The sequence below is a fragment of the Phasianus colchicus genome, chromosome 1 (assembly GCF_987193195.1).
Source record: "Phasianus colchicus chromosome 1, bPhaCol1.hap1.1, whole genome shotgun sequence".
NCBI lineage: Eukaryota > Metazoa > Chordata > Aves > Galliformes > Phasianidae > Phasianus > Phasianus colchicus.
This window is the reverse complement of record NC_143436.1, coordinates 35527863-35542438: the sequence shown is the minus strand read 5'-3', so window position 1 is coordinate 35542438 and position 14576 is coordinate 35527863. Positions and strand designations below refer to the sequence as shown.

Genomic DNA, 14576 nt, shown 5'->3' with positions numbered 1-14576 from the left:
AGTTAAAGGAGTATTTACTGGCATTCATCAGCATTTTGGAAGAAGGACGTTTACCTGCTCAGCATATCAGCCATGATATCTAGTGCCTCCAATTGAACAGACACATCTTCCTGCTTGGCAATAGCACTAGTGAGACGCCCTGTGATCTTTTTGCAAACATTAGCTGCTAACGCAGAACCTGAAAGTACAATAAAACCTCAGTATTTCCATAATAAGAAAATACAGTTATTAACACCACAGATCATGCCTGTGACTATGGGAAGCAACTTGAATTTAACATGAATCAGCTTTCCCACCCAATAAAACAAGTTTGAACAGAAAGTTTCTTTGCTAATGTAAAGTATTATGCCCTGCATTAGAACCAAAAGACTACCTATCTAGCCAAAAACACACTGAGTAGGACTTTATTTAGGACATACTTTAGTTTCATAAGTTGTACATAACAGAAAAGATAGTGCTTTTGGCAGGGCAAGCAGTGGAAAACAAAGGCCAAGATAAGCTTAGAACAATAAATGGAAGGACTATAGGTAAAAAGAAAGTAACTAAGAGAAGCTACAGAAGTAGATAGGGCCACTTTAAAAAAAAACAAACAAGGTCAAACCACTTTACATAAGAAGTTATTTAAGTCTACTTGAAAGACTGCTAAAATAAACACTATATGTGTTTTAAAACTCATGTTAAAATGTCTTTGCTACACCTGCATAGTTTCCTCCAACATACACAATCCATTCAATGTTGCTCTGAGTAATTTTAAAGACCAACTCTCATTTCCTGATGGCTAGCACTCATCTTTGTCTGGATGAAGGGTTTTTTGTTGTTTTCTTTTAAACCACACTTTTGGAATGTTGATGTGACATTAATGCCATTCCAATCTACATTTTAAACATTTATTTTTAAGTTTATGCATCTCACTACTACCTGATTAACACATGATTATTTATTTGTGGACTTTCAATAAAGGATGTCAAAATCAGGGTGTGTTTGTATTGTTTTTTTCTACTTAAGCAACTTCAGTCTCTGCAAACTACATTTCCAAAGCCCTCTTCATCAGCCTTCTCTTCTCATTCATACCCTACACACAATATCTGAAAGCCACTTGAGTAAAAAAGGAATACTATTAACTAAAGCGCTGTTCATCATTAGCATCTCTTCTGGAGCCAACTGCCTCCATTTAAAACTACAAGTAAGCATTTCAGTAACTTAACAGGCAATTGTTAGAAATATAAGGTACATTCCAAAACACTTACCTAAACTGAGGCAAGAAATTTGATTGTTAAAGAAAAATATGCATTTTTTAATTTAATTTCGGAGTATTCTATCAACCAAAAAGCAAGAAGAGGTTTAGTTATGAGTACAGCCCAGAAATGTTCCACCAGATGATTATTAAAATAGAAGCTTTTATGCTCCATTTGTTATGCCCATGTTCCTGTAACACAAGTTTTTTTCCTGAAGAGTTGCATCACTGTGGAAAACTAAGTTTTTTAAACCACCAAAATTCCAAAGTACAGTCACAGAACAAACTAAAAAACATCTTGAATACAAAACACCTTACCACTGGAAGCTGGGGGAAGTTCTCCAATCACAGTTTTAAGGCCAATGCTTGAAATGTCACGTAACTGTTCTTTATCTGAAAGCATGTTTGTACAGAGTGTATCTACAATGGTCTCCACTTGATATTCCTTCACTTTGCTCACCAAAGGACCAAGGCTGTATAAGCAGAAGAAAGGTAATACATTTGCAACGATAAATAAAAACATTTAAATCCTTCATTTTTATTTCAGTATTTTGTTTGAAATCACAAAGATCGGTTTTGGTAGCAACATAAAGCAAATGTTTTAAATCTGATAGCTTTTAGCTGGTTAGGCTGATAATCTATCTACTTAGATCTAGTAACAAAATACAGATTTAATACATCTGTTTTCTTTTTTTTAATCTAGTGATGGAAACAGTTTTGTATGACTGGTCTGCTTCAGAGTACCAAAACCTGAGTCCCTCTTACTTCATCACACTTAATGCCAAGGTTTATAAAATTACCTAGCCAGAGACATCAGTTTATATACTTGATTATTGCTGCCTACAAAGTTCAGACAAGTAAGCAAACCTCATTACTACCACATCTTTATTCTACAAAACACTCGGGTTCTTTTTGACACATTCATTCTATGCCACAGAGTGCCTTAATAGAATACAGCAGTGAAATATAAAACAAAAACACGACAAGTCTTCATTCACAGAGACCCTTATAAACACTGCACTTGGGGGAAAGAGAGAAAATGTCACTGAAAGGTTAATGTTTAGTCATCTCAAATATTTCAAGGATGATGACAATTTTGTTTCCCTTATCAAACGCTTCCTTTTGTTCAAAGCACTGAAGCTGCAGATGGCCCAGTGAAATCTACTTCACTGCTAAGAAATACAGTATCCTTCACTATCTTCCTAACCCTACCCTCAACTTTCACTGCCTCCACTGTTAATACCCTGCTCCAGAAAGGAAGTTATGCAAAAAATCACAATGCCTTATTCTGTCTCTATTTCCTTCTAACACTAGCAAGCAAGTCTTCCACTTCCTTCTTAAGGCTCCTAAAGACACAGGCCTGTGTTTTAGTGAGCTGTGTAGAAAAGTACACACACCTCTCTCCCACAAACCCAATGCTATTCTGTTACAGAGAGGAGATCTATAAAATGCCAGAGTACGTGTCTCACTGTGGCTTGGAGGCCTCCATCCATTTTTCCTCATTTCATACCAATACTGAAAACATTCCCATGATCTTGCATTGCTAACACATTTTCTTACTGGGTTTGATCACTAAACATTACCTGGTTTGATTAAATCTATTTGTTGTGATGCAAAAAAGGTAGTTCAGAAAAAAAGACCTTATTTTAGTACACAGCATATTTCATAAGTAATCAAAATTAGAATCAAGAACCACAATACAATTTTTTCCACACTGCAAAACTAGTACTGTAAGCACTCGCCCACAATCACCAAAGCTTTACCAGCAAAACAAGAAAGACCACCTTGCAAAAATAAGTTACTTTCAAATTCCATTCACCAGTGAACAGAGTCAAAAAGAATGAGAACATAATTTTCCTCACTGCCTCTATTTCCTTTTCACTCCAGACTTGCTTACTTAGTTTTTTGTTTTTTGTTTTTACAACACCTGCGTCCAGATGAACTACCTCAGAAATGGGAAATTCCAGAAATTCTGGAAAATTAGCATTGTAAGTTATACATTCAAAAAAACTATGCGTTCATCAAAAAACAGCAGTTAACCCAGACAGACAGTAACTGCTCTGAAATACCTCCCTAATTTTACAAGCTTCTGCATTTTGATCTCGCCAGCTATTTTCTCTGTGGTGACATCTGTAACCTGTAACATTATTACCCTATCAAATCATGCTTATTGGTGTGATGTCAACACAAGAATCATAGAATGGAATCACAGAATGGCCTGGGTTGGAAAGGACCAAAATGATCATCTAGTTTCAACCCCCCCTGCTATGTGCAGGGTCACTAACCACCAGACCAGGCTGTCCAGAGGCACATCCAGCCTGGCCTTGAATGCCTCCAGGGATGGGGCATCCACAACCTCCTTGGGCAACCTGTTCCAGTGTGTCACCACCTTCTGTGTGAAAAACTTCCTCTTAATATCTAACCTAAATCTCCCATCTTAGTTTAAAACCATTCCCCCTTGCCCCATCACTATCCACCCTTGTAAACAGCCATTCCCCCCTCCTATTCATACTCCAAATCTCAAGAGGTGAGATGCAACATGAAGCTACTGTTACTGAGTTTGCAGGGCTTTGGTTTGGCAACTGAACCTACAAGAAGGAATAGCAGCCAAACAAGAGGCTGCATGCAAGTCACACAGGAGCACAAGCAATGGCCTGAAGCAAGAATGGAGTCGGTAGTAGCAAGGACCAGCTACAGAAAACAGGAATCATGAACTAAAAAAATTGTACAACCGTAGAATTAACAGAAACATAGATGTATCTCCAGAAAACAATTTTTAATTTCATAAATATAAAAGGGCTAATGGATAGCACTGTCTTGATCCTATGTGCAGACATTCCCCTAGTTACATTTCACTGCTGATCCAGATGTCTCACCAAAGAAATCCTACCAAAGAATTCTGATTTGCAATAGCATACCAATGCTTTTCCACCTGTGGCACACACTTCAAGTTATACACATCACCATCAAATTCAACTCTGAAGAAAGCAGAGAAGGCTTTCATGAGATTCTATACGTGCTCTCAGTGCAAATGCTGACAAAGAGTAAGAGCTGATGACTGTGTTTTGATATGACGGGCTTACCTACACTGGTTATGATCTCAAAAAGTGGCAAGATGTGAAATATTGTTATTTTTTAGGAATAATTTTTCAAAAGCTTAAACTCTGGTGCTATGACCTTTTTTTTGTGAAAGTGAGGGTGCAACTTGAGGCCCACAGGTCCAAGTGAACCTGTGGGAAAAAAAAACAAAAACAAAGCTGTTTGGATGTGGTGCTCAGGGACAGAGCACCAAAGGGCTGTTAGAGTTAGGGTAGTATGGCTGGGTTGCAGTTGATCTGATGATCTTTGAGGTCTTTTCCAACCTGAGCTGTCCTATGATTCTATGATGGTTCTCTCTGGTCGTTGCTCTCCTATGCTGCCAGGACAGCAGGTGAGCGACTTCAAGAGCCAGAGCAACCTCCAGTTAGAGCCAAGCCCTAAAGATCAGAAACCATCCATGTTTCTGCAACTTAGAAGGGTAGAGAAAAATCTATCTGTCCTTCAACAACGCGTACAATGTACAGAGACAACTACCCTAACACCAGAGATATAAAGCTGAAATATACGGAAATAAGTGCATGAACAAATGCAGAAAAAGGAGCATATTAAAGCCAACTGCAAACTCTTTATGTTAGGAGAGCATTAGAATGTGATGCCTCCATATAAACTAAGTTTCTTCTACACTGAATTTTTATACTGCATACGCCTGCTTTTCATTAAGGTTTATTCTAGCAAAGCTAACAGAGACCAACATGATCTCTGCCAGGTTATAGTAAACTCCAGCTTTGGAGAGCTGAAATAAAACTGAAACCCTACAAGAAAACTGAATGAACTTGTTATTAAAATAATATTAAGTGTAAGAAAGCAAAGGTTAAGTCTTCAAATCTATGCCACTATTTATAAAGTACATGAGATCTTTGAGACTGCAGTCATTTAGGGCCATAACATCACTGAAATACTGGAAGTTTGGAGAAGTTTTACACATAATTTTGCCATCTACTTCTAAAACAGATTAACATACTTAACACCAGAACAACATTCAACTAGAAGTATCTGTCAAGTTTAATTCCTTGTTAACCCTAAGAGGAGTATCTTGTGGAAGGTGGACTGTCTTGCCAAACTGATTAAAAAAGCAGTAATAAAGTTGTAGTGCATTAATTTGCAATTCAGTGTTCACTGTTTGGAAACAAATAGCAATTATCACACTTTTAAAACAGTTTGGTCACAAGTCAGTCTGAAAAACAAGGGTAGATCTTTTGTTTTGCTTTTGTAAAATGCTTTGAAAGGGTAAATTGGAAAAAAAATAGAATAAGCTCAAGACACTGGAAAAGGGGTGGGAAAAAGGTGGGATAACTTCAAACTTCATCAAATTGACCGTACAATGTAATAAGGGAATTATTAGATGATGGTGCAGAGCCCAACCACTATTAACAAACAGTTACACAGTTCTAGAGAAAAGAAGATATATGATATGTTCTATCCTAATTGTCTCACAGTACTGAAAAGATGCTGTCTGGATGCAAAGTATTTCCTTTCAGCAATTATAGGAGGGAAAAAAAAAAAAGCTTTGGTTTTATTTCCTAAGTTTCTGAGAATGATTCTGAATTAAAAGAGCAAGTTCCACATTAAAAAAAAAAAAAAAGAAAGCGCTGGCACTAAGTCAGCTGCACAGAACCAGAAAAGAAATAAAAATCAACAGGCAAGCAGAAATTCTGTGCAAGCTAGCAAGATACTAATCTCTTAATAAAGGCCATTATTCTGACAGCAGATAGTCAAAAACCTAAATCAAGTTCTACCACTCAGGCAAAAGCTTACTTCAAGCTTAGTACTTATATCAACTTATTCCCACATTACTGTATTACAAAAACCCACAAATATGTTAAGACAGAAGAATCACTCTTGAGTCTTCACAATCTAAAGGAAAAAGTTACTTACTTCATATGTATTGAGAGACAAGCACACAGTGTGCAAGCTGACAAGCAAAGCAGTCTTTCTTGTTTTACTGGAAACAACTCTGGAGTTCAAATCAGCTCCCCAGGAACACAGCTGGATCCTGAGTTCACTACTAGCTAATAAAACTGTCAGGAAGGCAGTTGTAGGGGAACTTGTGGGTCACTCATCACCATTCAGAAGGAAAGGCTTGAGGCAACAGCATTCACCATACAGGCACTAAATAAAGTTAGTTTAGGAGCTCAAGACTGTATTTGCTAAGAATGAGAGTAAGACAACCCCAAACTTTCATTACCTCTTTGGTACTGTTGGGGGGAAAAAAAAAACAACCTTTATTTCCGCGTTTTTTTAGTAGTAGAGATTTGAGGATGTGTAGCTTAATTCTTAAGTGCTGTCAACAAGGAACTGCTCCCTGCTATTAATTTTACTTGCTGATCTATATACGCTTTGGATTTTCTCACCATTATGAAATGCCACTGGGCCACACTGAATTCACTTCTGAACGTATGGTCAAACAGGACAGTAAATTTGTTCATTTTGGAACTGCATATTTTACTGGCTCCTACTAATGGGTGGAGCTATTGTCTTTTTGACTGTACATGGGGCAAAAAGAATGGTCTGGTCAAACAGCTTAGAAGTACCTATAGGGTAAAGAGAAACTCATGTGCTTCAAGCTCCTCTGAAACTCCATCTTCTATCCTGACTCAGAACACCATGGTTTTCATTCCTTTTGCAGCAATGGCTTCCAAACACATTCCAAGTTCCCTACACCTTTCACACTTCTCTCTCCACCACACAGCTCAAACCACAGGATGACTTAGACCTTTAAAACCACAGTTCCATCTGATCACCTATTTTCTCCACTCCCAAAATAAGATAGTACTTCAATAGCTAAAGCTAAGCTGTGACATGCAGTTGGAAGGAGCTAGACTAGAATTCAAACTCAGAAGACTGCAAGCCAGGGATTCCAGCTGGACTCAAAGGACTGAGACCTATAGTTTTCACTCTGTGACAACTAGCAGACATGCCTCTCTGTACGTGAAGGCAAAACCAAAAATCTTCCTTCCCCAGACCTGCTGTATGTGCCCCAATTCTGCTTCCCTTCTTTCCCACATTCAAAAAAAAATCACAGTAACAGGAGTTAACTGTCATCAAAAATGCTCAATAGAAGTCAAAGGCAGCAAGCAAGCGCAGAGACATCTATTACAAAAAGCAAGTATGTGCATTGAAGCACTAAGTGTAACTTACTGTGTAACAGTAATGACAGAGTAACACTTTGTCACTAGTGGTCAGTCACAGATAAACCTATGAGCTTCTCTTTCAGTGGCTATGCTCACAATGCCTCACACCTGTGACCTCAACAGAGCATTTGTGCTTGAGGCACAGCACCTACACTGATAAGCCTGGAACACGCAATTCCCAGTTGCAGAGATAATCACACCTACTCCTCTACACGTCAGCCTTCACAAACTGTAACCTGCGTGGTTTCTTTCTCTCCAACACCAACACATTACTTGGGTTATAAAACCTGCTCAAAATAAGGACAATTTGGGAATTAAAAAAAAAAAAAGGCAGAAAAGGTGAAACATTTACCAAAAGCACGCACTGAAATACTGCATTCGACTAATTCCAGCTTTATTATAGTAACAATCTTTAAACAAATTTGACATTGAGGTCAACTCCTCTGATCAGACCACAGACAACAATCAATCCAATGCCACAAATTCAGGAAGACTGCAACTTACTCCTTATTTTGCAGTGTGATTTACAGAGACACATAGATATTCTAAGAATAACTACGTTTAAAAGAAAAAAAAAATCTTGGTACAATGTTTCCAGAAGATACTGCTTACAGATAGTATCAAGAGAAGTGTGAATTGAGATGCTGATATATGATGAAGAAGCCCTTTATGCGCACAGAAACAAAGAGGCAATGGAATGGTTTCTCACCTGCTTCACCACATACACTGACTCCTGCAGAAATGAAGAGTTTTAACAGCACCCTTTGCTGAGAAGTTAAACTCAGGCCCTTCTCTGGCACTGCCCTTTAATTTAGGACAAAGGGACTGTACAGGCATCTTTAGATTCCACCTAACCATCTCCGCAGTTACTAAATCCTGGACAGCAGGGATTTAGAAGACTATACCTACAATCCTAACCTGAGCACATTACCATTTCAATCAAGTTAACTGAACAATACAGTTTTATTAAAATAATTTTTGAACGCTGATAGCAGCAATGGCCATTTTCCCCTAACAGATGGGCTCCTGGTAAGCTTGCACATGGGTATCTGCCAAGACACAGATTACCACCAAGAATTTTCTCTCACACAAACACACCAAGCCATCCCTGACTGCATTCCTAAAAGTTGAAACATTTTCTCCAGTTGCTCAAAAAGATCCCAAGTTTCTTCACAATCTGATCTTACTCTTCAGCCAAGCTTTCCCCTCAGTGTTTTACCAGCACATCACTAGTTTATCTTCAAATACACACCACTGTTAGTCAGCAGCTACTAATGGCATCAATTCCCTATCCAGATCTTGCTGCACAGTAAATTGTTTTGCAGGCAATCCAAGCAAAAATCATCTAAAACAGCAACAATCATAATTCCAAGGTATGACAACCGTCCACAGTAATCTGGAAAGTGGGAACTCTGCCATTTCAGTCAAAATGCTACAGTCTAGAAAACTGTTACTGCAGAACCTGTAGAAAGTATTTCACATCCATAATGCCTCATGCTCCAACAGAAGTACTGTAAATAGAAGGCTGGGAAGCAGAAACGAGCAGATGTACAATTATGGAAGTACATTCAGTTAAAACTGAACAACTGCAACCTTTCAAAAATACAGCTACTTTTCAGAGTAGCAATCCTAGAAGTCAGCAAACTCACTCTCTCATAAAAGTAATCTGGTTAGTGAGATTCCAAGTAGCAACATCATCTCTAAGATCCTATTTTCTGCTTTTGCAATGACTTGCGCAGCTCTCTTGAAATACATCTTCCACCTCTGTTCTGGTTTCAGCTGGGATTATTTTCTTCTTTGTACTTAGTACAGCACTGTGTTTTGGATTTAGGAGAAGAATAATGTTGATAGCACACTGATGCTTTAGTTGTTACTGAGCAGTGCTTACACAGAGTCAAGGACATCTCAGCTTCTCCTGGTGACAGCAAGGAAGCTGGGGGTGCACAAGCAGCTGAGATCAGGAGGGCCAAAGGGCTGTCCCATACCAGATGGCATCATGCTGAACAGTAAAAGAGAGATGGCTGGGACAGGGGGCAGCCACAGCTCAACAACCGTCTAAGCATCAGTCAGTGGATGGTGAGCAATTGCTCTGTGTGCCACCTGTTTTGAATATTCTTTTATTATTATCATTATTGCTATATTCTCCTCCTTTTCCATCCTATTGCATTCTCTTCATATCAACCCACAAGTTTAACCTTTTTCCAATTCTCTCCCCCAACCCCAACAAGTGAATGGCTGAGTGGTGCTGAGCTGTTGCCACAGCATCCTAAACATCTGCAGCTGACACTGCCCTTCATACATCAATGATTTTGACAGACCACCTCCACCAAAAATAGTTGCTCCGTAAGTGAAAATACCTAAATTATCATAAGGATGTTTTTTAACTATTGAGCAACTAATAAAATCTTAAGTATGTTTATTTTGTAAACAGAATTTACACTAAAATAAACTAATTTAAACTAAATTAATTGGAATTTAGCTGGAATTTAAACTAAAATAATCAGAGTAAAAGCTGGTCAATTAGATCCACTAGATCATCAGTTAAGAAAAGTATAGCATAGTGATCATGAGATAGTGGAGTTCGGGATCTTGCATGGAGAAAATGAGAAAGCAAGACTTAACTCCAGAGGAGGGCTAAGTTTGGCCTCTCCTGGGACTTACTCAAAGGAATCCCATGGGTAAAGGTTATGGGAACGTAAAGAAGTTTTAGAGAGCTAGTCAGTATTCAAGCATTACTTCCTTCAAGCTCAAGATCAGGACACCCTAATGAGCTTTTTAAAAAAGTCATCAGGAGTAGTCAGCATAGATTCACCATGAGGAATCATACTGAACCAATGTGATAGCCTTCTAGGACGGAATGACAGGGTAGGCAGATAAGGAGGGAGCAGTATATGCTGTCTTATGCTGACTTCAGCAAAGCTTTCAACACTGTTGCCTTGTAGGAAGCATAGGCTAGATGAACGGACATTGTAGTAGATTTGAGAAAAGCCTGACTGGCAACACTCAGGGCTGTGAGCAGTGGCACGCCAGCTGGAGACCTCCAGTTAGCAGTGTCCCCCAGGGGTCAGTACTGGGTCTGATTTTGTTCAATTTATTCAGCAATGACCTGAACAAAGACGAAGAGTGTACTCTCACTAAGTTTGCTGAATCAAAACTGAGAGGAGTGGCTGATAATCTACAAGGCTCTGCAGCCATTTAGAGAGATTTCCACAGTCAAGAGCTGGGTGTGGAGGAACCTCATGAAATTCAACAAAGGGATGTGCAGGGTCCATCACTTAGGTAGGCACAAGTCCACGCACCATGACAGGATGAGGGCTGACCTGCTGGCATGCAGATCTAGAGAAGGACCTAGAGGTCCTGTGGACAACAAACTAACCATGAGCCAGCAGTGTGTCTTTACAGCTAAGAAGGCCAATTGTATCCTGGGATGCATTAGGAATAGTGTTGCCAGCAAGTTGAGGGAGGTTATCCTCTCTCTTCACTACGTCCTGGCAAGGCTGCATCCAGAATATTGTGTCCAATCAGGGCTCCATAGTACAAAAGACATGGAAGCTCCTAGAGTGAGACCAGTAGAGGGCTACAATGGTTATCTGGGGACTGGAACAGCTCTCTTATGAAGGAAGGATAAGAGAGCCAGGACAGTTTCGCCTGGAGAAGACCAGGCTAAACATTAATGGATGTAAGTATCTTACAGGAAAAGTACCCACTGCTAAGATGAGATGCAATGGGCACAAACACAGGAGGTTCTCTCTGAACACCAGGAAGCACTTGTGTAGGTAATGGAACCCTGGCACAGGCTGTCCAGAGAGGCTGTGGGGTCTCCTCCTTGAAGATCATCACAAACTGCCTGGCACACAGACCTGGGCAGCCTGCTCTGGGTGACCCTGCTTAAACAGAGGCTGAACCAGATGACGTCCAGTGTGCCCCTGCCAATCTCAACTATTCTGTGTGGTTCCATGCACAAGAAATGCTCATCTGCCAATGTTTAAAGATGATGAACCACTTATGTGATATAAGTCATTCATCCAAATGTTTGGAATTAGTTACTAGAAAGTGTTAAATTAGACTTTACTTGAGTTAGCATCTTCATTCCTATTTATGCAGCAGCAACTGTGACAGTGTGACCTTTAAGTTGAATACATTTGAAAATACAGATGTTCATAGAGTATCCTCTTTATTAGAAAGACAAACATCATCTCATAACCAACTATAGCATGAAATCAGGATGTTTAGTTGTTAAATAAACATGCCTACAAAGAAGAGAAAAAAATCACAAATGGAAAAAATATATATTTGATTCAAATTACCAATAGAGTACGATGTATAATAGTGTATTACTGCACATCCAAAACACTTCAAAAGCTGCTGAACCAGATCAGCCACACAGCATATGTGCATCATCCTGTTCACATTAATGAGTCACACTCACAGCTTCAAGCAGGGTTCCCTATACTGAACTACTGCCCAGAGAAGTCACATTGATAAATGCAGTCAAACTACAGGAAGGCAAGAGGAGGTATCACTCAAAATAATTATTCCAATGCCATGTTTTTATTTGTATTTTGAGATATAGATATATATGTATAGGAATGATTATTTATTTCAAGTTTCATGAACTGCTTTAAGTATGAAACAATACAAATTTGTCAGAACTGGTTTCAACAGCAGAGCATCACATCATAAACAACTGCTCAGAATGAGAAGCAGTTCATTCTTAAACAGAAGCACTGAACATATGAACTCATCAGTGGCGATTTGGGCCATCAGAACATTACTAACAGTGAAGCACAAACAATCCATCTTATGCTTAGGCACACCATTCTGCTTGTCTAATTCAGATGCATGTAATCTTGGACAGAACTACAGGCAGTGTAACTACTGCCACCAAAAGGCACACAGGATACCATTCTGGACTATACAAATAGCCTTTAAATGTAAATGCTGCAAGAATGTCCAAAAGTGTCTTCTACATTGGTTGACTGTGAAGCAGCCTACGATTATCAGATAGAGCAAAAAACTCCTTCTGAGTAAAACTGACAAGAAAACTTCTACATGCTCTTAAGACAGCCAAGGTTAAAAAAAAAAAAAAAAAGAACAAAACCAAACACCTGAACTACTTTGCATCCACTGTCTGAAATAACAGGAGTTTGAGTACAAGCCTTTCTTTTCTATTGGGTCAAAGCTTAGAATTGGTTGACTTTTACTACAAGAGTACTAAACTCAGTTGTTTAACTGTCATTTTTATTCAGAGGCAAACAGCACAACCATCTTGCAAGGCAGCTATCCAAGTATCCATAAACTCATGGTGTGAACCAAAATCATTTTATCCTATCCAAAAGCAGCACAATGTAACTGAAAGGGTCAAGAACAAAAATAGAACATGCTTGGAAGAGATGAGAAAAAAGTTAATTAGCATTTTAACAAACAGTGCACTTCCTATCGAAATGAGAAAGAGATTAGTGGATAAGGCAAAACTTACTTGTTACTACACTTGCCTAAGAACAAATATTGCTTTAAGGCTGTTCTCAGTAATTTTAAATCTGCTCTCTTCAGTGACCTCAGTAAACAAACCTTGAAAGAACAATTCTCCTTCAAGAGTCTCTTTCCTGTTTAAGGAGTAATCGATACCACTACCATTCAGAGTTTCCACAGACCCAGCTGGAAGAGGAAGCTCCCCTAACAAATTGCAAATCTTTCTTCCTCAAGAAAAGGGCTGTCTGAAACACAGATTTAAAGGTACTAAGGTTTCCATGTACCTTTAAGACACTCCTCTGAGAGGGAATCTATACTTGAATGGGTCATCAAGCATCAGCCCGATTAAAGTTCCTGCTGATAGTCTCTAAAGAGCACCAGAGCATTTAATTTAATAAGGTAATCTAAACAGTTTATGCTGTCCTCAGCTGAAAGGGACAGAAAATACTTAACAAGTAAAGAACAGAAATGCATACAAAGTTGGGAAAAACATGCTGGTCAAATTTTACTTTTCAACAAATCACATTTCCATCCAGTACTATAGCAGATGGAAGACGCTGCATCACCTTCAAATGTCTTAGAAAAACTACAATTTAACTGCACCTCAACCTCTCCCATTCTTTACCCCCACTACACTACTGTGTACCAATGCTTATCTGACTTTAGGAGGAAAGAGCTAAGCCAGAAAAAATCTAACTCCCCAAACCAGTCTACAACAAAATCAGATATGCAACAGTGCAAAAAAGAGAACAAGGGTGAGAACATCAGAGCAACAGCAAAATTAGCTTAAATTGGCTTAGAACTGTTGTAAAACAGTACTGTGAGTCTAAGTTACCTTAAGAAAAGAAGGCCATTTTACAGTGTCCTTCCCTTGTCCCTCAAGCATATCTGCAAGGGATTAGGACCAGACCAAACAGAATTTGGTATGTTCAAGAATGTAGACATTCTAGATGAAGGCTCACAATTTTTCTGAAAACTTTTATCACGTTTCTTATCCCCTTACAGGAAGTTAAATGCTATTCTTTAATGTGATCTGGATTTTTTTTTTTTTTTTACTAAACGTATTCTAAACATTAAATTAATTCTTTCATTTTAATTAAATCCAAGTATTTTCTCAGTGGGCCAAAGTGAACTCTAAAAAAAAAATGGAAGACGCTTAATAAGAGAAGTATAGGGCACACCTACATGCACAGACAATCACCTATTCTTTCCATTTCTTTCCTTTGCAGCCTTTCTTTAATGTTCTAATAAACACTATTTTGGACTTCAGTTTCAAACTTCTAACCTTGCCATTAAAGACTGTTACATACACACCACATGCATTAATCTGAACTTCAGGTAACTTTAAGTGTGCATTCCAGATGAGTACTGCATGTATGCTGCAACAAGTTTTACCACAAAATGTTACATCAGTAAAAGACAATTCTAAGCCTTAGTCGAGTTCCATAATTACTTAATGCCTTTCATGCATGTCTCTCTCCTGAGTCCAGGCACTCTGTTTCAAAGCCACAGAAAGTAAGCTGTGCTACAAGGGATTCTGACATTTCAGAAGTTCAAATGCAAGGGCAACATATTATTTTATGTTAATTTCTCTCTGAAAGGTTTTAGTTATCATCACTTAAAATATTTCAGAAGGTGAT

General features: G+C 38.6%; 1 protein-coding gene across 1 annotated transcript in view; it reads right to left on the bottom strand.

Annotated features, from left to right (window-relative positions):
- CAND1 (cullin associated and neddylation dissociated 1) overlaps nt 1–14576 on the bottom strand; it is a 30227-nt gene that overhangs the window by 10880 nt on the left and 4771 nt on the right. The window contains exons 3-4 of the mRNA XM_031589503.2: nt 1553–1707; nt 55–178 (exon numbers count right to left, since the gene is read on the bottom strand). Of these exons, the coding sequence (XP_031445363.1) occupies nt 55–178; nt 1553–1707 (279 nt within the window). The remainder of the gene's footprint in view (nt 1–54; nt 179–1552; nt 1708–14576) is intronic.